The sequence below is a fragment of the Mirounga angustirostris genome, unplaced genomic scaffold (assembly GCF_029215605.1).
Source record: "Mirounga angustirostris isolate CCGP_5_RB_7025 unplaced genomic scaffold, mMirAng1.0.hap1 SCAF_12, whole genome shotgun sequence".
Classification (NCBI taxonomy): domain Eukaryota; kingdom Metazoa; phylum Chordata; class Mammalia; order Carnivora; family Phocidae; genus Mirounga; species Mirounga angustirostris.
The window spans coordinates 84,130,636-84,153,035 of record NW_026991720.1 but is presented as its reverse complement, the minus strand read 5'-3'; the positions used below and the strand labels follow the sequence as shown (position 1 = coordinate 84,153,035).

General features: G+C 40.5%; 1 protein-coding gene across 5 annotated transcripts in view; it reads right to left on the bottom strand.

Annotated features, from left to right (window-relative positions):
* Nucleotides 1-22,400, bottom strand: part of MAGI2 (membrane associated guanylate kinase, WW and PDZ domain containing 2) — a 1,357,869-nt gene that overhangs the window by 121,730 nt on the left and 1,213,739 nt on the right. For all 5 annotated transcript variants that reach the window (XM_054505318.2, XM_045864809.3, XM_064575358.1 and 2 more), the window contains 4 exons: nucleotides 10,752-10,937; nucleotides 8,990-9,143; nucleotides 3,038-3,257; nucleotides 2,258-2,401 (listed from right to left, as the gene is read on the bottom strand). In XM_054505318.2, the coding sequence (XP_054361293.1) occupies nucleotides 2,258-2,401; nucleotides 3,038-3,257; nucleotides 8,990-9,143; nucleotides 10,752-10,937 (704 nt within the window). The remainder of the gene's footprint in view (nucleotides 1-2,257; nucleotides 2,402-3,037; nucleotides 3,258-8,989; nucleotides 9,144-10,751; nucleotides 10,938-22,400) is intronic.

Below are 22,400 nucleotides of genomic sequence, written 5' to 3'. Positions count from 1 at the left end.
ATGAGTGAGAAAATCCCCCCAAACATTTGAGTATTAAATATAATCCATAAAGAGCAGAAAAAAAAGTCTTCCATCCATCCTTGCTAAGTGTCCAGCCTTAATTTAAAGATTGGACATAAAATCAACCAGTAAAATTTTATCCATGGGATTTCTGTGACTCCCAAGTGGTTCTTTTTCTTTGAGAATTAAGTGCTGGAAATACATATATATTATAGTCCCAGATAAACTAACCCATATTATCTCAAACCAGCCATAATAATTCCTTTTAGATAGCTTGTACACAGAAGAATAGGTTGCTCCATAAAACTGGCATGGAAAATTATAAAATATTGCTTACTTTTATAATCTGTGAAAAGTAGTTAAAACACCATTTTCTGAAACCCAGGTAGAGGACTCATTTTTATCACTTGCCAGAAGAAAAAGCCTCTTTGATAAAATTGAGCACCTGCCTAAATTCTAAATTCTAAATCTGTGTTTACATGGATTTAAAAACCTCAGTTAAACTGCTGGAACAGGATGGAAATCTCCTTCGACAAGACCTGGGGGGAATTAACAAAGCTAGAGCCACACACATCCTATCTTTGTCATACCTTGTCAAGTCAGCTTCCCTCTGGCTCAGTTAGAAGTTCTCAAACTTCACCTTGCATCAGATTCACCAGGGGGAGATTCAGACAATGTTGACCCCACTTCTAGAGCTTCTGATTCTGTAGATCTGCGGTGGGGCTCAGAATTTGCATTTATAACATGTTCCCAGGTGATGCTGACGCCAGGGACCCAGCAGAGAACAACTGCTCTGGTTTGAATTCTCTAAGAAGGAATATTCTTTTTACAGGAGAGTACTTCCATATTTATGCTTCGATGCCCTGGGAGTGCTGGATATATTAACAGCCATTTAGATCATTTGTTAAAAAACGTGGCCACCGTTTGGAACCCACCACACGGGCCACGTCTGAAGTGGGGGTGGGTGGGCTACCCTCTCTCCTAAAGGGTCTGGTCACTTCACTCATGGCCTTCGTGCTGTGTGGCTTTTACCTGCACTACAAAGATTTTGGTTTATTTAATCCCTTGTGAGTTGGCTTTGCAGCATGTTAAGATAGCGCCCTTCTGTGTTTAGGGAAGCCGGGTTGCCTAATCTAAAACCCTGTATAGATGGTGTGAGAGGAGGCTCAAGGCAGGGGCTGTCAGGCTCTAGACAGCCTGACAGGCTCAGCCCTTGCCTGGGTTCGAAGTCCAGCTTGGATAATTCGCAGTTGTCAAAGAACTGTGAAAGGAGGGAGAAAAATGGACATGATTTATGTTCTTCCTACTTTTGCACTGGGGATGATTCATGGACCCGGGGATGAAAATCACAGAAATGGTAGACTTGGTGGTAGGAATAACAGATTCATTCAGTTATTTGGGAGCAAGTGGCTGGTGGAGCTCAGCCCAAGAATCTGAGGTTCCAGAAGCCAAGAACCACAACTTTTCTGTATTAATTTAAAGGACAATGAGGGAGCGCAAGAATGAATTCCAGATTTTATTTATAATAGCTAACCTTTATTATGTGTTTACTAATGGCCATTTTGCAGTAAGAGAGGCAGAGAGAGACACTGACTAGTATTCTATATTGTTACCAAGTTTTGTCTTGTACCTTTAGATAAAGTCAGTTACCCATCAATCAGATGCCTCAAAATCGCTATATATTAAAAAACTCCACCTCACCTTACACTCTCATTGGAAAATACCACCATTTTTAAGGACAACATGTATCCAAGAAGCCTAGTCCCCTTTTTTTTCCAGTATCAAAGCCAAGAGACCAGTCAACACAAGAGAAATTTTTCCAAAGAAACACAGAACCATTTGATTAATAAACTTGGAGAAAAGAAAGCATAAAACAAAAAAATAAATTTCAAAAGATTTACTCTCAAATGAAAACTAAATATCATCAAACCATAGGAAAGATTATGGATCCGTGTTTTTACTTCAAGCTATTTCTTAGGTTACTTTTTACATTTTCTTTAGTTTGCTCTTCAGAGAAACTGTATCTTTAAAACATTACAAGGAGATTTGCCAATTGGAAGGCTATACTCAAGAAAATGAGAGATAATACAATTCTTAAATAACGTTTGACCAAACCTTTAGGACACTGAGTCATGCAATGGAAAGAAGGCAAGCCCAGTGCCGAGCCTGCATGCTGAATCGCCTGATTTGGCACTCTGTACTACAGTGGGTTCTTCTTTCAGAATTAAGCGGTTCCATAAAAAGAGACTGTTCTTACCCTCATCCTTCCATTCCTTATTGCGGGCCCATCTTCTGCCAATCTCAACACGTACAAATCCATTTTGTATTCTCTTCCTCCACGAATGCTGAATCCAAATCCTTTGGCTCCTTTCTCCATGTCCACAGTGAAATAATCAAAATCCTTTAGAGTTGGGGAGAAAATGGAATAAACAGCTGTTAATATTAGAGAAGCTTCTGTGGTCAGTCTCTCTGTTCTTCTCTCTTATGGTTAATGTGTCCCCAGTGACGTAACATTGTGAGAAAAAGTAATCTGATTTCACCATCTAGTAAAAGGCAAGACGAGATTCCAAAGGTTCAAGAAGATCTGAATGCAGTTGCTTTGGTCATTAAAAAAACCACCGTGGGGGCACCTGGGTGGCTCAGTTGGTTGAGCATCTGCCTTGGCTTCAGGTCATGATCCCAGGGTCCTGGGATCGAGTCCCATGTCGGGCTCCCTGCTCAGCGGGAGGCCTGCTTCTCCCTCCTCCCTGCTTGTGCTCTCTCTCACGATCTCTGTCTCTCTCTCAGATAAATAAAATCTTTAAAAAATAAATAAATAAAAAACTACTGTAGAGCTTGTTTACTTTGGTATTTATCCATTTCCTTGGCAAACGTAATGACTGCATATAGGCCTGAGTGATATTATCTCGCCTTTGAGTTTTCTCATTCCCTGCTGTTGAGTACCATAAATAAATGTATCAGAGCTGTGTTTGTGTGTGTGTGTGAATTACAGGTTTGCTCATTAGGAAACGGAAATGTAATGGGGTCTCTGAGGTACCTGGGGCTGCCTGTAGTCCGCCAGAGGGTATTGCCTGGTGTCCGGGGAGTGCTGCCTGTAGTCCAGCAGGGGAGGCTGCCTGTAGTCCAAGGGTGGGGGTTGCTGGTAGTCCCCACCCGGGGGCTGCCTGTAGTCCAGCGGCGGCTGCCTGTAGTCTGTGAACGGAGGCTGTCGGATGTCTGGTTTCACATCTTGCCTCGCTTTCACTTCTGACCTGTAACTAAATAAATGGAAATGGGATTTGCTCTGATAGCTCAGCACTCTGAGGAGATGAGAATGATCACATGACCTCTAGGCACGTGTGGGCCACAGCTCTTGGTGGTCCTTTTGAGGGTTCAGGACTTTGAGAAAACTATAGATGATACGCAGGAAACAAACTGAGTGTTGTTGGAGTGGGGGGTGGGGTGGGAGGGATGGGGTGACTGGGTGATGGACACTGGGGAGGGTGTGTGCTCTGGTAAGCGCTGTGAATGGTGCAAGACTGTTGAATCTCAGATCTGTACCTCTGAAACAAATAATGCAATATATGTTAAGAAAAAAAGAAGAAGAAGAAGAAGAAGGTAGCGGGAGGGGAAGAATGAAGCGGGGGAAATCGGAGGGGGAGACGAACCATGAGAGACGGTGGACTCTGAAAAACAAACTGAGGGTTCTAGAGGGGAGGGGGGTGGGAGGATGGGTTAGCCTGGTGGTGGGTATTGAGGAGGGCACATTCTGCATGGAGCACTGGGTGTTGTGCACAAACAATGAATCATGGAACACTTCATCTAAAACTAATGATGTAATGTATGGGGATTAACATAAGAATAAAATTTAAAAAAAAAAGAACATCAAAAAATAAAAAAAAAACAACTATAGGTGATAAGTATTATTTCAAAATCTTTGACAAATGCCATACCGTATATATTTCACGTGGCTCCGTAAGAAATCCAGGTAAACATGACGGCTCTACCAGGGCTTTGTGGAAAAGGACGCATGGATACCCCTCTCTGACTTTGCTTACTTAAAAACTTGTACAACTATAGCAAATCTAGGGAGCTAAACACTTAACCATATCTCAAACTATCAGTCTGTCTCAACACCAGTGAACCAACTCTATCACCCTCTCTCTCTCCCACACACCAATCATTACTTCATGAAAGCACAACTGAAGTGACCTCTAAATACTCTATGAACATATAATTAAGCGCTACTTTAACCTGCTAGGTTGGGTCTTTTTGACTATCTTTTAAAGGTTAAAGGAATGATAGCAAAGTCTAATTATCAGCTACAAGTCAAGTAGAAAGTCACTGGGTCATTCCGAAGAGCAGAAACATATTATATAGAGTTTAAATATTAGGCTATAACTATCAGATCAGTATCAGGTGCTATTATCAGATACTATCGTGGCCGTAAGACGAAAGGGAAGGCAAATATGTTTATGTCCGACATTTGTCTCTTTCTTGTTTCCAGATATTACTTACAGTAGCCCTCCACCCACCCATGGGGGTTACATGCCCAAACCGCAGATATTACCGAACCCTGTATAGACTATGTTTTTTCCTATACGTACATACCTATGATAAAGTTTAATTTATAAATTAGGCACAGTGAGAGATTATCAACAGTAATAATAACATAGAACACTTATAATAATATATTGTATTAAAGTTATGTGAGTGTGGTCCCTCTCTCTTTCAAAACACCTTCTTGTCCTGTACTCACCCTTTGTGTGATGATGTGAGCTGACAAAATGCCCGAGTGATGAGATGAAGCGAGCGTCATGACCTAGGCATTAGGATTACACTGTGCAGTGTGAGGCTAGGCTATTACTGACCTTCTGGCAATATGTCAGAAGGAGGATTATCTGCTTTCTGACCGTGGTTGACCTCAGGTAGCTGAAACCATGGAAAGCAAAACTGCAGATTAAGCGGGGGCTAGTGTACTCACAAATAAATACAGAAACCAGAGCTGTTTGTTTAGTGCCGTTCTGTGAATCCAAACTGCTCTAAGCTGAAGGGGTTCCCAGTTCCAAAAGGAGACTAACATAGCTAATGCCTGCCATTGTGGGATCATTCAGAAGGTAAACTGAAAAGTTATCCCTGTAGCATAAAGGCCACTTAATTCTGTAATTCATCGTCTATTGTCACCGCCACGTCCATAAGGAGCTGCTCAGAAATCCAGGAAGATTAAAAAGAATACATTCTATCTAATGACAGTTTTATCTAAAATTAATATAGAGGGTTTGAGGAATTGAGAAAATATTTAGGACCAAGGAAGAACTCAAATGTGTCAGGAAAACAGGATCAAAACCAGTAGAATTTTTATCTTTAAAACCAGATTTTTTGTTGTTGTTTTTACTGGCTTATGGTCTCACTGATGCTGATTATGACTAAATATTTTTAAAAATCACTCACCTGAACAACTGCCATTAGTGCAATCTAATATTTGATGAGGACACACTAAGAATGTCCAGCCATAGATGTATTTATTTGGGGCTTTTGGAAGGGGGTCAGTAATGTTGTTATTTCAATCAACACTTTGAGCAGGTCCCGTTTGTTACTCAACCCTGCAGATGGGACACATTGGGAACTGCACAATTTGGGCTTTGCTTTATACCTCAGCAAGGTGTCCACTCCCGGACTGCGAGTGTGCATGCTGAGAATGGAATTATTTAAATAGGCTTTGAATACGATGCTTAACTGCACAAATGCATGAGTTAAACAAAAGGAGCCCAACTGGCCAGCATTTGTTGGCATGTGTTGATGCCTTCCTAGAAAATTGTTTGGTGGATCAGACGTCACTTTATTTTCACGATCCGGGTGGCAGGGGTATGCCAGAGCCGTCCCATGCCCCCTTTCCAACCAGATGCATCACGAGGTGTAGCAAAAGAGGGTGACACGTAGAGTCTCCCCAAAGACTCCGCAACAGCCCCAGACAGGACCTGTTAAGATGCAACGGCTGTTAGCCATGCCGGCCTCCTGGTGCTCCCCCTGCATTTGACCCCAGGGCCGAGGCTCAGGATTTTACATTGAATTGCACATTGAAGAGTCTTTAATAAGGAAGATATACTTAATTTTTTACGAGCGTTACTAACTTTTAAGTGAACGATACCCTGGCTTGGGCAAAAATTATGTGGCCTTGAACGTGTGAAACACTATTTTCAGGAAAACTCAAGATTATTAAGAAAAAAATATAGCCTCTTTAAACTTCCTTTACTCATGAAAGAAGGTCATTGGTGTAACTCTTTGTAGTTATTAATTCCATTATTAAAGAGATTTTAGAGATAATAAAACCAGATTTCTAGTGGTAAATTCTAGCAGAATTTTAAGGTATGAGCAAGTTCCAGAACCAGGAAACACTGCCCGTGGTAGGGAATCTTGTGGTGGGATTTTGCCTCATGTGGGCCTTTTAAGAATTCCATCCAGCCTTAAGCATCTAGGGTTTGAAGTCTGTGAAGAAGTCAATTTCCAATGCCCTTCCACTGACCTTGCCGTGTAAAACACTGCCAGATATTAATTGCCCTTGCCCGGGAAGGTGAACTCTGTTATTTATACTTTGTTTTGAAATATATTACATAGTGCCTCTTTCATTGTTTTCAACAAATGCTTCTCCTGTTTTGCTCATGTCCATATTAAAACTGTTTTGTTTCCTGAGCATATACCAAAAGGATGTTAAGGGACAGATAAATAAGGAGAGGTGGGCAGGGTGTCAGTAGGAAGCCAAACTGAGAGTAAATAAGATGGGCTAAAATATTCAGTCATCCTTAATTATAAGACAAAAATTTGCAAGCAGATTGCCATTTAATTTTCTCCCACCTTCCCGGGGAACCTGGCTTGATTTGACATGGAGGTAGGGGGGCACTTCCTGTACAAATGAACTAATAGGAGACGCATCCCGGATGCTTGGCATACAAGCTATCTTGGAGACATCTCTAGCCCGATCTAGAGAAAGGCAAAGAGTTCCTGATACCCTGACCATCTTTAAATGCAGCTAGGAACATGATTCTGGAATCTGTAAGATTATCAATCTCTTCATTCATAGGTAAACGAGCCACCTGCTAAACAATCCACAGTGAAGCCAGGAAACCAGGGTGTCAAGAAGGGTCCCTCTAGGAGTCGGCACTTTCCAGGCTTTTAATATTAGTGAAGCAACAATAGCTAAGAACTCTGGGAAAATTCGTTGCCGAGTTATAAAAATTTGAATCAGGTCAATCTGTTAATCCCGGATTAGGAAACATTTTATGCTGTAGTCAGGACAAAAAATATTCCGAAGACTGTTGCTTCTCTGCTAGGGGCCAACGAGTCCCACTTGTGAGCTAGTGGCAGTTGGGGAACAATCGTGACCTCGCCCAAGTGTTATTCTCCCCACTGAACCCCAAAGCCAGAAGCAAGAGCCCACGTCCAGGGGAGTCTGACTCTGGAAAAGTGAGATGGAATTGTGGCTGGGAGATTAGCAGACAGTGGCAGAGCCATCAGAAGAGTCTGAAGCTGGTTCAGAGACAGCGGGCACTCAGCCCCTTCCTCCTGAGTCTGAAGGGGGTCCCGGGGAAAGCCTGCACAATCTGGTGAAACAGCACATAGTGAAAGCGAACACATCGGTGGCTTATTCCTGAGGCACCCAGGACTTAACTCCTTTACAGGTGGTCAAATTCTTACCTCCCTATCATTTGCTTTATGTTCTTAAGTCTTTTTCCTTCCCTGAAATAGATTAAACCCATACGCAGCTGAGGACAACAGACATTTCCCTTCCCATGAAAGCAAAGGGGGGAGCTCCGAGTAGAGGGAGCAGGGCTTTCTGGAAATAACACCTGTGGCAGAGGGAAAATATTTGTTTTGCAACTGTGTGAGTGATGAACCCACAGAGTTCTGGGACTTGGAAATTGGGTCTCACTTCATCTTCACCAACACGGGAGGCAGGAGCTGGGAAGCAGATGTTCAGAAAACATTAGAATTATGGAAAAGACCAGTGGGGGTTTTATACACGGAGATGTTCCTGTGGGTTGTTCTGTTTTTCTCCTCTGAGAGAGGGGACACAGCATGGGAACGTGTCTTCATCTCTTTCTTTAATGGCTCAACCTAACCCAGGTTCCCTGTCACACACGAGTCGCAATAAGAAGACAGTGCTGTTCTTATAGGGCATCCTTTTCTCCTGGAAGTTCCAAGTGCCTTATAGGGCATCCTTTTCTCCTGGAAGTTCCAAGTGCCTTATTTACATTAGTTCATGATGTGGAATGGAAGAACCTCATTAGATCATGGTAGGAGGATATAAGGCAAAACGCAGTAAAAAATGCTAACGTTTATTAATGCTTACAAGTCTGTCCACACTTGCCCCTCTCCATACCAGCATTATTCTCTGAGCCACCACCTTCATTGATCCCAGGACAGCCATTTCTAACTGCTGAATAACCTACATCCACCCTGACCAGCCTACAGTTAGCTCTCCGGGTGGCCAACTGAGAGGCCTTGGAAAGCAAATCCAGTGATGTCACTCTTCAGCATAAAACCCATTCCAATGACTTCTCACCACACTTAAGATCGAAATTTTTGACATGCTTACAAGACCCTGTAGATGGGCCCCTAGCACTCTCACTGGCTTCATCTCAAACCATGTTCCCTGACCTCTTTCCTCACTACGTTGACCTTTGGCACACTCCTTCCTGCCAAAGGGCCTTTGTCTATGTTCTTCACTTGGGACTCTCTTCAATGTGCTCTTCAGCTTAGTTAGCCCTGACTGATCGATAATTGCTCGTCACTTCTTCAGGAGACGTTCTCTTAATGTGAAGAACAGATACTTGTATTTGCTAATAAAATCACACTTGTGACTCACATACAATCTCAAAATCACAGAAAAGCGCACATAGCGATTTCTACTTTATGGAACTTTCTCTTCTGCCTGTGTCCTGTCCTGTCCCAAACTCTCCTTCTCCCCACCCCCCTCACCTCTCCGAGTCAGAAAAGCCAGGGGAAACTTTACCTATTTTCATGTCCTTGTGGCTGAAGTGGCTGAGGAGGAGCTGGTTGGGCAACAGGACTGTTGGGGGTGGCCGGGCTTGGCTGGGCCAGAGGACTCTGCTGGGCCATCGGGCTCTGCTTCTCTGAGCTGGGCGCCGAGGCTGGGCTGTTGAGCTCTGCAAAGGGGAGCCAAAGTGGCAAATGAAGTCAGGTTGGCATCTGATAAAGGGCAAGAGGTGGCCAGAGGTGGTAACTCTTTGCCGCCTCAGAGGACTCAAGGCTTTGGTCATTTCAGTTTCCATTAGACTTTAAGATGGCAGGTTAAACTTATCAATTATCCAATCAAGTTCCAGTACCATTCCCAGAATTAGTATTATGTCATTAGTTATAAGTGTTGCCGAACAAGGTTATAAACAGAGTCTCCTGTCATTTTGTCTGGAGAAAAGATTACGATTTAAAAAAAAAAACCTGTTAAAACAATGAAAAAATAATCCAAAGGAGTTAGCTTTAAAACATATTCCATTTTTCCAGTGTTGCCCCCTGACAGAAAACATTTAAGCCACTACTTTTTGGTTGTAATGACAAGTCCTACTGGTATTCCAAAGTTTGGATAAGGAACTAAATATAACCGAAATAAATGCTTTTCACAATCTTCTCTCTAGTTCCTTGTTAGTCTTATTGTTTAATAACCCCCTGAACTCCATGGTTCTTCAGGAAAAAAAAAGAACATTGGACAGAAGAATGTTCATAAAGTTGTTCTTTGTTAAAACAGCTTCTCGGATTTTCCTGTAATAGCATCACATGTTCAACTGAAATTATCTGTGTATGATGTGATAGAAACAGGACAGACATACTTCAGCCTGGAGAAAATGGAAAAGCGAGTCAGATTTTTAGTGAGCAATCTTGCTTAGAGTTAATTTCTATCGACTATTTTAGACATAATGGTGTCTGCAAATAACAGGTTTTGTTCTGTTCTTTTTATTTGGTTGGGTGATCAAAAGGAGGCAATCTATTCCTTTACAAGCCACTCTTCCCCTTTCTTCTCTGACAGCCCAAATTTTAAAATTTCTTTTCCCCTGGAAGTGTTTCTCAACCTCAGCACTGTTGACATTTTGGGCCAACCCATCCCTCTCCATGGGGGATGCTGTGATCCACTCACCAGTGAGCTCCAGGGACTGCGTTCTGGAACGTCATTAGTGAGTCAACAGCTACAAACCAGTAATGAACCCCCTGTGTTTGGAAACGGTGACTTTATGGTGAATGGGTACTTAGATCCTTGTGGCCCTCAAGGCATGGCTGTGAGTTGTGATGCTCACTACTCTTCAAGCCTCAGGGGGGAGTCCTTATACAGAGAAATTCAAAAGACTAAGTGGGAATTTAAAATTCTTATCAGATGCAATGTTTTCTAAATGAGCTCTCTTTATACCACAAAACTTCCTCAAGCTTTTCAAAAATCAATCTGACTTTGAAGAATCCTCCAGAGCTTAACTGTTAACATGAATACTTTTCTTTTTTCTTGTTCAGATTTGTGACTCTATCATCTCTGTTAAATGGGTTCTGGCTTAATATCATAAAAAAAACAGTACTCCCGGGGTTAACAGGGGATGATTTGAATAACCCAGTGTCTTGGGATTCACACTATTTATCTATAATGTCACACAGCTTGATCCCTGAATGCAACTGGTACTGAGTAAATGGGATCTGCATTTTTGCAAATGTGGAAATAAGACTCCACTTTGGCCACTCTGGCACTCCATGGATGGCAGCCTGGCTCAGGCACTCACCCTCCTGAGGAATGATGCGGAGGGTGACACTGAGACCTGCGTCCTTGATGAGCTTCACGATGTCTGCATGAGGCATGTTGATGATGGACTGGCCGTTCACTGCCAAGATCCGGTCTCCCACTTTCAGTTTTGCACAACGATCTGCGGGACTCCCATCGATGATGCGTCCGATTTTATGGGGCACAGCTAGAACAATCCCCAACAGAATCAGATATCAGGGGTGTTCCCAACACATCTTCTATCTTTGAGTCCCAGCCCCACAGGAAACAATGCGATGGAATAAATCTTCCTTTCATCAGTAAATCTGCCTTTTGAAATCATAATCACACCTATGAAAGGGGGTCCTGTGAGGTCAGAATTTCTAAATTCAGGCCCTGTGCAGTGGAACTGGATGGACCAACTCCAAATACATGGACCAGGGGTTCTCACACTTCCAAGCATCATAATCACCCGAGGATTAAATGTACAGCTCTCTGGGCCTTACCCCAGCCTTGTCCATCAGAATGTCTAGGCAGCAGGTGAGAATCATGAATTTTTAAGAAGCTCCTCAAGACATTTCAAGACATACAAAATTTTGAGAACTGCAGGCATAAACTATTGTGAGCTCATACCATAGAGACAATAATCCACAGTTTCAGAAAGATACGATAAATGCCAAGAATTTAATTTCTACCCTTTTCCATTTTACTGAGAGAAGAAAACAGGGAAGGAAAGAAATCTATATTAACATGGGCTGGCAGCTGGTCAAGAAGCTATGCTCAATCTCCCATCAGTTACTAAGTTTCAGTTTCAAGTTGATGCAATTTGCAAATCTTACCTCTTCTTTCTGATTTACTTTATTAAGTGGTGCTGAGATCTTGCTGATGCCTGATGCATAATATATTTCATCAAATCTAAGACGCCATTACGACCTACTTTTGTTTTAGGGAAAGAAAGGAAAGAAAAAGAAAGAAAGAAAGAAAGAAAGAAAGAAAGAAAGAAAGAAAGAAAGAAAGAAAGGAAGGAAGGAAGAAAGAAAGAAGGAAAGAAAAGGAAGAAAGAAACAAAGAAAGGAAAGATGAAAGAAGAAGAAGAAAGAAAGAAAGAAAGAAAAGAAAGAAAGAAAGAAAGAAAGAAAGAAAGAAAGAAAGAAAGAAAGAAAGAAAGAAATCAACTCTTCTGATTAAACTGACACCCCATGGACTGTAAGAGGTTGTATAATTTTTTAGATACTAAAATAAGAAAATGTGCATTGGATTGATCAAATAGGGTATATGCCTCTTTAAAACAATGAAAACTTATTTTCTTTTTTGTTATTTATTTATATATGTAGGGACAGCCAGGTACATGAGGATAAAGATTTTTTAGCAGGTTGACTTCTGTTCACTGTAAATGTGTGAATGCCTGTAAGGATAACTATTTCTGGAGTCGGTATCAATGGCACACAGAGTCCTTTAACGGCCCTCCTGCCCCAAGGAGTTTACAATCTAGAAACCTGTTCCTTTTCCTTTCTCCCTTCTAGACAGGGAGCCGCAGCCAGGAAATCACCTGTCAGTGACTCTGCATTGTTGCTCTCCCCATGGACGTCAGCTACTGATTTATCTGCGTAAAGAGGCAGAGACACTCCACCATTTGTTATGCTCCAGGAATGTCTGTTCCCTGAACTCTCAATCTTATGTATGTGTTAGCGAAAGGCAGAACATCAGCTAATAACCACGGTAAGGAAGGACAATCAGTGAGTCAATGAACCAGCACCTTGAACCTATTTCCATTGTGAAAGGTTATAGATAGCATATGAAAATATTGGCTGAGCCCGTGTTTCTGAAGTCAAACACATCATGTTGGAAGCTCAAACACCTTTTTATCTACCACAGGCAATGGCTTTAATCGAGACCACCTTACTTAAAGCATACTAAAGATCATCTTAGGCTCTCGGGACAAGGTACTTCTCAAGCAGAAATGTAATAAGAACTCATTCATTTAACTTATTTTAAAAAATAAGGTATTGCAAGTTGCTTGGTCTTCTACCATAATGAGAGTGAACATTCGTTCCTGTTTTTGCCCCCTTTCAGTTCAGTACTGCCCTGAACCATCAACACATGACACGGTCTCCCTGGTTTCCCACGTGTCTATTGCTATGTTTCATGTGATCCTTGGAAAGTTACCTGACCTCTCTGAGTTTGTTTTTCAATAGGAAAATTGGAATAATATATCACTGACTTCACAGGATGGTTCCAAGAATCAAATGAGTTGTCCTATGTAAAGTGACTAGGACAGTGCCTGGTGTAAGAATTGATCTGTAAGTTTTCACTTTTCTTTCATTCTTTTTATGACTATTATCTTTTTAATGGTTCTGATATCACTACTGATGTGTGTGTGTGCTTGTGTGTAGGTCCCAGCTTGAATTCTTCCTATGTGGCATAAACCCGTCATACTGCTAAAACTGAAGAAATGGTTTGCTTATGATACAACAGTATCTCCTAAGTATCATCCCAGGAAAACAGCTTCATTTGGGAAAGAGAGATGTGTGTGTGGGGGGGATTATATATAGATGTTAGATGAGGGCAAGCGTCCTGTTTGTTTTTCTCTGGTTTTCCAAAAAAGATGTTGCAGGTCTCTGCAGGAAAACACCAGTTTATAAGTAAGAGTTTATTATTCAAAGGGAAATCAGTATAATACAGATGCTCTCATTATCTGCCTCGAGCCTTACATGCGCGCACACACACAATTATAACCACATTAATATATATATAATTTTATCCTTAACAGATCATGTGAGATACCCGATGACATTACTACCACATGTTCAGAGTGGAAGAAACCGAGGTATAGTCATTAGCAATTTGCCCAAGGTCACAAAGTCCATCCACGATTTAGAATCCCTGTCTGTCAGATTCCATAGGCTTTGCTCTTTCTTAACCATGGCACCATACCGGGTCTCTTGACTTTGTGGTCTCTTCTCCCCATGCAAGCACTTGCTTCATGAGCACCCAGTGCTTGTATGTGGTGAGTGCAGCCTGCCTCTAAGCAGGGAGGCACAAACACTTCACCAGTGGCCCTCATCCAGGGGAGAGTGGGAGGCAGAAACTTTGCTTGAAGCTGGTTCTTTGTGGCCACTGTCTTTTGATGGGCAGGGCATGAGGAGGAAGGGAGAGGGGAAGAGAGGAAGGGAGAGGAAACTGGACAGCTCCTCAGATCCCTTTTACTTGGGACTTCGCATCATGGTGTCATTCCTTTATTTGAAGTCATTTCTTTGGGCATTAGAAATACATTTGAAATGAAATTTAAAAATACACTTTAAAACACATACAGCTGGTATTTGGATGATTTGCTGTTTTGAATCATCCATACCTCTAATCCCCTCCATTACAGAGGATCATTTAGAATCTACTGGGTATAAAATCCCAAATGTTTCAAAATATAGATTTCACACACACACACACACACACACAATTTTATGAGCTCAACAGCAATAAAAACAAAAACAGTAAGTTATCATTTGTTAATTTCCAGGCACTGTGCTAAGCACTTACTTTAAATCCTTACGGCAACAGTGTGAAGTAGCTATAAAAGTATAATAATCATGTTCATTTTATTGTTAAGAAAACAAAGAAGTGTCAAAGCCAGAATTCAAACCTATGCATATAGCTTGAATCCTTCGGGTTATTCCCTCCTTTTTTTGATACATGCCAGGTTGGAAGCAATTTGAATTATGAGGACTGCGGGAATGGCTGGTAAGATTTAGCTTAGGAAAGTGTGCTACTTGAGATTTTGAGATGAAAGTTTCATTGTAAACAGATTCATTTGCTTATAATGATAACTCTTGGGTTCAAGGCCACTTTCACTTCACCATGGCAGGTAGAATAAAAACTAAACTAAAATAATAAAAACTAAAGTGAAATAAGGAAAACTGAAATCAATCTTATGGTAGCCACTTAGAATGATTGAGTGGCTTACATAAAATTTGAGTACACGACTTAAAAAGGTCTGCCCATAATTGCAAGTATCTGACATAGTTTTGTTAAAATTGTTTTCTATTGGCATTTACTTTAGTAAAAACAGTGCTTGAAACTCCTGGCAGCTGAAGACAGCTTCACGTTTCCTTTACCAGCATTTTCCCTACACATGTAAGGACACTGAACGTTCATGTACAACAAATCATTGACAAGGGTTGTGCTCACAGAGGATTCTCTCTGAAAACAAGATGCAGTTCCATTTGCTCAGTTATCAGGTCTACAGAACTTATGACCCAAGTGCTTTCTGTGCATTGCTAATGGAATTACAGAGCACGGAAGAGGCCCTGACCTTCGTTTCTATTATTGGGATGAATGGTACTCGTTAATTCTCTCAGAATTGATGACTAAGGGAACTGCCGGAGCATAGTCCATTTAGACAGCATGCCTTCCAGACATCATCTGTCAGGCAGCAACATAAATCAAGCCTTTGGACCAGTCTTCTTGACACAGTGTGCTTAGGATACACAGATATTTGGGAAAAGTTGCAATATGTCATGCAGCTTTGAACATACTGACATTTGGGAAGGAGACAATGTATCATTACTTAGGAATTTCCCCTTTAACTGCAAATCACATAAATTATGGAAAAAGAAACCCATTTTTTTTTCTTTATTTCTTTGTGGGTAAAACACTATGCCACATTTATATTTTATATTATAAAATTTTATATTTTCAATTTCATTTTTTCCTGTAGATGAACTAACTCTGGCACTGCTCAACCATAGCACCCTTGTTTTAGTGGGGCTGTTCAGAGACAGGTGGACTGGATGCTAGGTTTGTTCTAAAGGTCTGGAATCTCTGGGTCTTTGGCCACACTGCTACAGGATGTAATGATCCTCCCTTTTGGCTATTGGTTCTCTTCTGGGACCTTTGTATGGTTTATCCAGGCTCCTTCAGCCATTGGTTAACCAATGAGCTCTTCTTGAGTTCTACCTTGGGTTCATTCCCATAAAGAAGATGAGACTATTGCCTGGATGACTTTTCTTGCTTTGGCAATAGATTCTTTCTGAAATTTTTTGTGATGGATTCTTCCTGAAATTCTCAGCTGCATCTGTGGGAAGGACCCCCACACTTTTTTTCCCCCATGTTTCTTTGTTGTTTTTTATGTATTTTATTTCAGAGAAGGAAAACGTGTGACTCATGTTTATTCATGTTTACACATAATTACTTCCTTGTTAATCGATCCACAAAGTGGAATTGTAGATGGAGGTGGAGGAAAGCACTAGATACAGAAAGTGGATTCTGCATCAATCATGTCAAACTTACAAGCAAGAACTTTCTGAAATGAGTGTGAAAAAAGTAAATACTTTAAAGGCAATCAATAGCCTAAACTCTCATTAGCTCACAATTCCATTAATTTGTGAAGGTTATACAACATGCCATTAGCTTAAAGAGGCAGGGAAGGTTAGTTTTGGTTTAAAATCTGTGACCTGATAGGAAAAGAAATGTGTGTGTGTGTGTGTGTGTGTGTTCAAGTGGAAGATTCCAGTTGCTTTTCTTAAGATAATCTGTGACAATGATTTACTGTCTAGTTTCAGAATTGTGGCTCGGGGCAAGAGGATCAGTTACTCCATTGACAACACATTTCTGTAGAGCATCATCTTATTAACAGGCCTAGCGTTTGGTGCAGTGTGGAAGACAAAAACAAAACAACACATGGTATCTGGCCCCAAGAAACCCACAGTCTAGTTGGGGAGATTCATATAAGAATACTTACAACACAAAGTAGCCACTCCACGGTAAAGGTAACAGGCAACAAGAGTAGAGAAGAGGTGTGAATTACTGAGTCCACATGTGGACTCAGAGCAATAAGGAGAAAGGAGGGTCATTCTAGGGAAGAGGGCACATAGTATCCAAGGCTAAATGGCAGCTTTCTTAGTGAAAAACTCGTGGTGGCACACAGGGACCTATCAAATCTATGGAGGGAGAAGAAAGGAGAGATGCTTTTGAGGCGGGGTCCCTCCTACCTTCACAATTCTTGCTTTCCTCCCTGCAATCCCTGATATAATGCCTTTAGCTAGCACCTCTAGATGGACCCTGAACGTACAGGAACAACAGAAGAGTAATCTCAGCAAGCATTCCTACCACTTTAACCCATGGTGAAGAATCCTGTTCTCCTGCCTTCAGAAACCTGAGCTGAGTATTAATTGCTTATTTTCCATGTCTCCTTCCTAGGAGTCCTGGATAAGCATGTTCTATTGTGACACATCCATTCAGCTAGATGTTGTCCCTTCCTGGAGTGTGATGGAGTGGTCCTTTGAAAGAGTTTTTCTTGGTTATCAGGGGGTGAAGATGTGGCAAAAACATGTGTTTGATATTATTAAAAAATTGGCAGTAAAATTAAGAAAAAGCGGACTTGTTTTCCCCTAAAAGCCTGTGGAATTTGATTTCCAAAAATGAAAACATCTTCCCTGACATTCATAGCCAACTGAGTTGCAAGACCCAAAAATCGAGCAGCTGGTGTTTTAAGGACTGCATATTCCAAAAGTGCACTTATTTTCCCCCCTCTCCCAGCACCATTAGTCATTCTCTTGTGGTTGAACAGTTTAGTTACCCTGTAGTTGGTAATAAGCAGATGGTCAGAGGGGAGAATGGGAAGAGAAGCCCATCACTGGCAATTTGGAAGCCCAGCCAAACTCGTGTTTCCAAGGGCAGAAAGCACCGTATAGAAAGTATTAACTATATGGCCAGAAAGAAACACTTGTCAGCTACATCTTACCCCTGTATGCTTTTATTTTGCGCCAATTATAAAACAAACAAACTCATAGCTAAGTACTAAGAATGGATTGGTAATCTAAAGAAAATCGCATTGCATTAGGAATCGTAATTAGCTATAACTTGACTGTTCTATCCCAGAACATGAGACTGGGTTAAAATGGTTTTGTTGTTTGCAAAGACTTGGTGGGCTCAGGGCCAGTTTCCCGGTTGTGTGACCTGTGTGTTTGCAAAGACTTGGTGGGCTCAGGGCCAGTTTCCCGGTTGTGTGACCTGTGTGTTTGCAAAGACTTGGTGGGCTCAGGGCCAGTTTCCCGGTTGTGTGACCTGTGTTGTCACACGGGCCCATGCTCAAAAGGGCCTCGTACTCGGTTTAATGTCTACTGTCACCATCTTGACATTCTTAATAATGTCTGAACGAGGACCCCACATTTTCATATTGCACTGGGCCTGAAAATTATGTGGTTGATCCTATGTAGATACATCCATAATATATTTCCTCCTTATATCGCTCCATTGTTTTAGTGTCTTCAGTGGAAGACGTAAATGAAAATATGTTATAGTTACCATGGAAAATTATCACAAAGGTGGGTGGTAGGGAAGGAGCAAAAATAATCTGCTTTTCTTGTGGCTTCATTTTTTATCCCCAGGCACATCACTAGAAGAGGTAGTCCAGATCATTTTTGTTAAGCATATTGAAGATCCTTAATTTTGCACATATTAATTCAAGAACCCTAAATATTACCCTAATTCTGTTGTGGACATTATCTTTATGTGATTAATCACTCATTATTGAGTCATCCACAAAGCAAATGTTCTTCTTTATATGTCTTTAACCAGACTTTAATATATACCACCCTATCTCAAGGAATTTATGTGTTTTTGATATATTTCCCTCATAATCTGACAAAATGTCTAGACATTAGAATGGCAGGTGCCAAGGAAACTTCAGATTAGTCATGATCCTCAAGTCTGTCACTGGCCAGGAGGGTAAGCCTGTGAGGGAATGAGGAGCTGAACAGACAGAATGGAAAAACAGTTCTACTTCTAGATACTCAGGCCTTTATCTTCAGTAGAGGTACTTCTCATTTCATGGTATATTCTAAGAACTCACCTTTTACTTCTCTAATTTCTAGGTAGCTGGGACATTCTTTTTGACCTATTTTGGTCTGAAAGTTACTACAGAAAATTTGACCCTCTAAGTCAAATGTCAACCCTATCCAGCATTTTTTTGCAAGCCCTCCCCGCACACCGCAAAAAAACAAAAAAAACAAAAAAACAACAACAAAAAACCTGATAAAGAAACACATTTCCATCATTCAGTGAAAATCAACAACCCAGGATTCTCTAGTCAAAGAGTAGATGGGGAAGTTCTATGTTGCTCACCTTGAGTAATTTTCGTGAGTAAAATTGTATAGCTTTTAGCAAGTTTTGCTTACAAATAACCAAACGGCAACCTGATTCAGTAATAACAAAAAAATTTAGAGAGTTACTAATTTTAAAATATGATAAAAGGTCTCTTCCCTGCAAAGCAGAAAAACAAGTTGTTTTACTCCTTTATAAAAACAGTCACAGGGTTGAGAGGTGGTATTACACCCCGATCCCAAACAAGCAAATCTACATTTCAAAGGGTTAATTGCTTGCTTTATGACAAATTGAGTTCCCGAATAAGAGATTCCTTTTATTTATAATTTAATTGTGCAAGCTTTATCAAATCATTACTAGAAAATACTGGATTATTCTATAAAATGAGAAAATCATATAAAAATTTCAAAACTCATGTCATGATGTAAAAGGGACAAAATAAACAGTAAGTAATTGTCTCCTAGTGGTTGGAAATCTTTTCTAATCAAAAAAATTTAGGGGCACCTGGGTGGCTCAGTCGGTTAAGCAACTATCTTAGCTCAGGTCATGACCCCAGGGTCCTGGGATCGAGCCCCGCATCCGGCTCCCTACTCGGTGGGAAGCCTGTTTCTCCCTCTCCCACTCCCCCTGCTTGTGTTCCTGCTCTCGCTATCTCTCTCTCTGTCAAATAAATAAGTAAAATCTTTAAAAAAATAAAAATAAATAAAAATAAAAAAAATTTAAGTAATTCATGCACAAATTAAAAGGCAACCAAAATGATTGTAAGTGAAAAACCTTAGTCTTCTGCCCTAATTCTCTGTGACCCAAATGCAAACACTGAAAATCTTTCAGTTGTTTCTTCTTCACATTTCTAAATTATAGAATTTAGAAATATATAAATTATAGAACATACGGCTATTTCTTAATTTGTCAGCTGGAGTCAAATCTATTGACTTCCTATTGTGATAGAGGATTTGGCACCCGCATCCTGCAACCCACCGCCTCTCCTTATCCCAGTATAGTTTTATCACTAGTTGTAGTTAAACCAGTTATCACTGCTTGTAGTCTTACCATATAACTATTGCTCGCTGTAGGGTTTTGTGATTCCATTTCTTTTCTTATAGTTTTCCTCCCTCCCCACCCTGAATCATGTTTCTGATTGTGTCCTTTTCCCCCCACGTCTACAATATGCTGTCTGTTTCCTAATGGTTTCCCTCAAAGCTGCTCAAATCATGTTGAGTTGAGCCCAGGGTCGGGGGCGACCTCCCTCCCATAGGTAGGTAGATTTCTCTCAAGTTCTGCGGCTCAGTGATATTCAGGGGATTCCTGTTGCACTCCAATGTGGAATGCATGCTTCTGTAACCCCTGGGACACCTTTCTTGATTCACTCTCTCATTTTGCTTGAGCACATCCTACAGTATCTTCCTAAGAAAACGTGCAAGGGAGAAAATAATTTGTCAATATTTAATGTTTGAAAATGTCTTCTTTACCTTTTCTTTCGATTGAAATCTAACTAAAATACTAGATTATATGAAATTACAGATTGAAAAAATTACTCTTCATCAGAATTACAGGCATTATTCCATTGTTTGCTGGTATCCAGCGTTGCTATTAAGAAGTCTGAATCCATTAGGATTTTTGTTTCCTGTATGCGATCTATTTATTTCCCCTTTTCCTTTGGGAAATGTTTAAGATTGTCTCTGTACTTTTTGGGTTAAAGTTTCACAATGCTACATCATGCTATGGTTCTTTTGAGTCTGGAGACTTGTTTCTTTTAGTTTTGGTTTGGGGAACTTTCATTATAGCGTTTAAAACAAAAGATTTTATTTATTTTTTTGTCAGAGAGAGCAAGTGCACAAGCAGGGAGAGTGGCAGGCAGAGGGAGAATCAGCTCCCCACTAAGCAAGGAGCCTGATGTGGGGCTCAATCGCAAGGACTCTGGGATTATGACCTGAGCTGAAGGTAGATGCTTAACCGACCGAGCCACCCAGGCAGTCCTCATTACAGTGTTTCTTTGATAACTTCCATTCTGTTTCTTTGGTCCCTCTTTCTGAAACTCTTATTGGCTAGATACTGGTTTTCTGGGTTGATCTGTCAATTATCACTTCTCTCATACTTTCTCTTTCTTTTTGTCCTACTCCTGTGTGATTTCCTTTACTCTTCCTTTCACTCCTTCTACTGAATTTTTAATTTCAGCTATGATATTTTCAATTTCTAAAAATTCTTTCTTTAATCCTGGTATTCTTTTTTATAGTATTCCAGTTTTATTATAAAAATCATAGGGCTGTAATATCTTCTCATATCTATGCATATGGGTGGGATGGTTTTGAAGCTTTCTTTTGTGCCCTTGATTATCTCCATTTCCTCTAGTATTCTTTCATTATTCTTTCTTTGCTTGGTTGTTTTCTATTTTAAAAAGGAGCATTTCACATTTGGTGGTTATGGTTGTTGTGTTACATTCTGTCCCGAGCTTTTTAAGTTCTGAGCTGCTGAGTTTCTAAAGAAATGAGAAGATCTGTGTGATTCATTTCTCTTTTTGGTTTCCTCTGTCCTGCAAAATGAGTTGCCACATTTTTGTCTTTAAAATATCTTCCCCACTCATGCTCATTGCTTTCTTCATTTACTCCCATTTAATTGGTGTCCAAGCAATGGGAGGAGATAAGCATGTTATCATTTGCCACCATTAATTAGAGACTGGAAATATCTTTTGTAAATTTAAATCAGTCGTTGCTATCAGTGTTTCATTATACCAATTAGAGATCTGGAATCTATTTGGAAAATAAAAAATGTCAATTTATGTACCCAAACTTTAAAAGTCCTATTGTTTCCAGTAGCCCTGACAGATAAAAATATAAAAAAAACCCAACTGTTTCTTTTCAAGAGTTGAGAAAATATCATAAAATTACATTTCATCAATCCCAAGTATTGGGTTAAAAATGTTCAATAAAACCACACTTTTTTTCTCCTCTGTGTCTTTCGACTACCTTTTGAGACTTCACACCCATCAATGTACTTGGCTTTCAGTGATTTCTCAGCAGGCCCAGTAGAAATGGTTGATAGTTACAAGCAGGTGTTGCTGACAAGTCATGTTTCTCATTTTTACAGATGCAGTGTATTCTATCTCTGCCATCTCCTTTTTCCTTTTATAGCTTCTGAAATTGTGTTTTCTAAAGAGTCACTTGGCTATCTTCACACAGTTTCCCTGTTACAATAGGTAAATGTCAAAAGCAATCAGGTGCAGTCTCAGCTTTTCATTGTATTCCCCTAAGCCCTCCGGTAGATAATAACTTCTTGCAATATTTTCTTAATGTAAATGGAAACAGATACTAACCCAGGCAAATGATCCCTCCTGAGCCAGCTGTCCTTTTCAATATGTTATCCAGAAGATTACATGAATATTTATGGGGTCTTCAGTTTCCCACAGAAGCCAAAGTTCCACGAATAGGGTATATCGTGTTTTAACTTAAAATAATGCAATTTTGCATGACTGGATAAAACTAAATATGAAAAGTCCCTTAAGCAAAGTGTTCAGGAATGAGGAGATCTTGATCATATACAAACTGTGAAAACAACTTCAGTGTGACCTGTGAGTGGC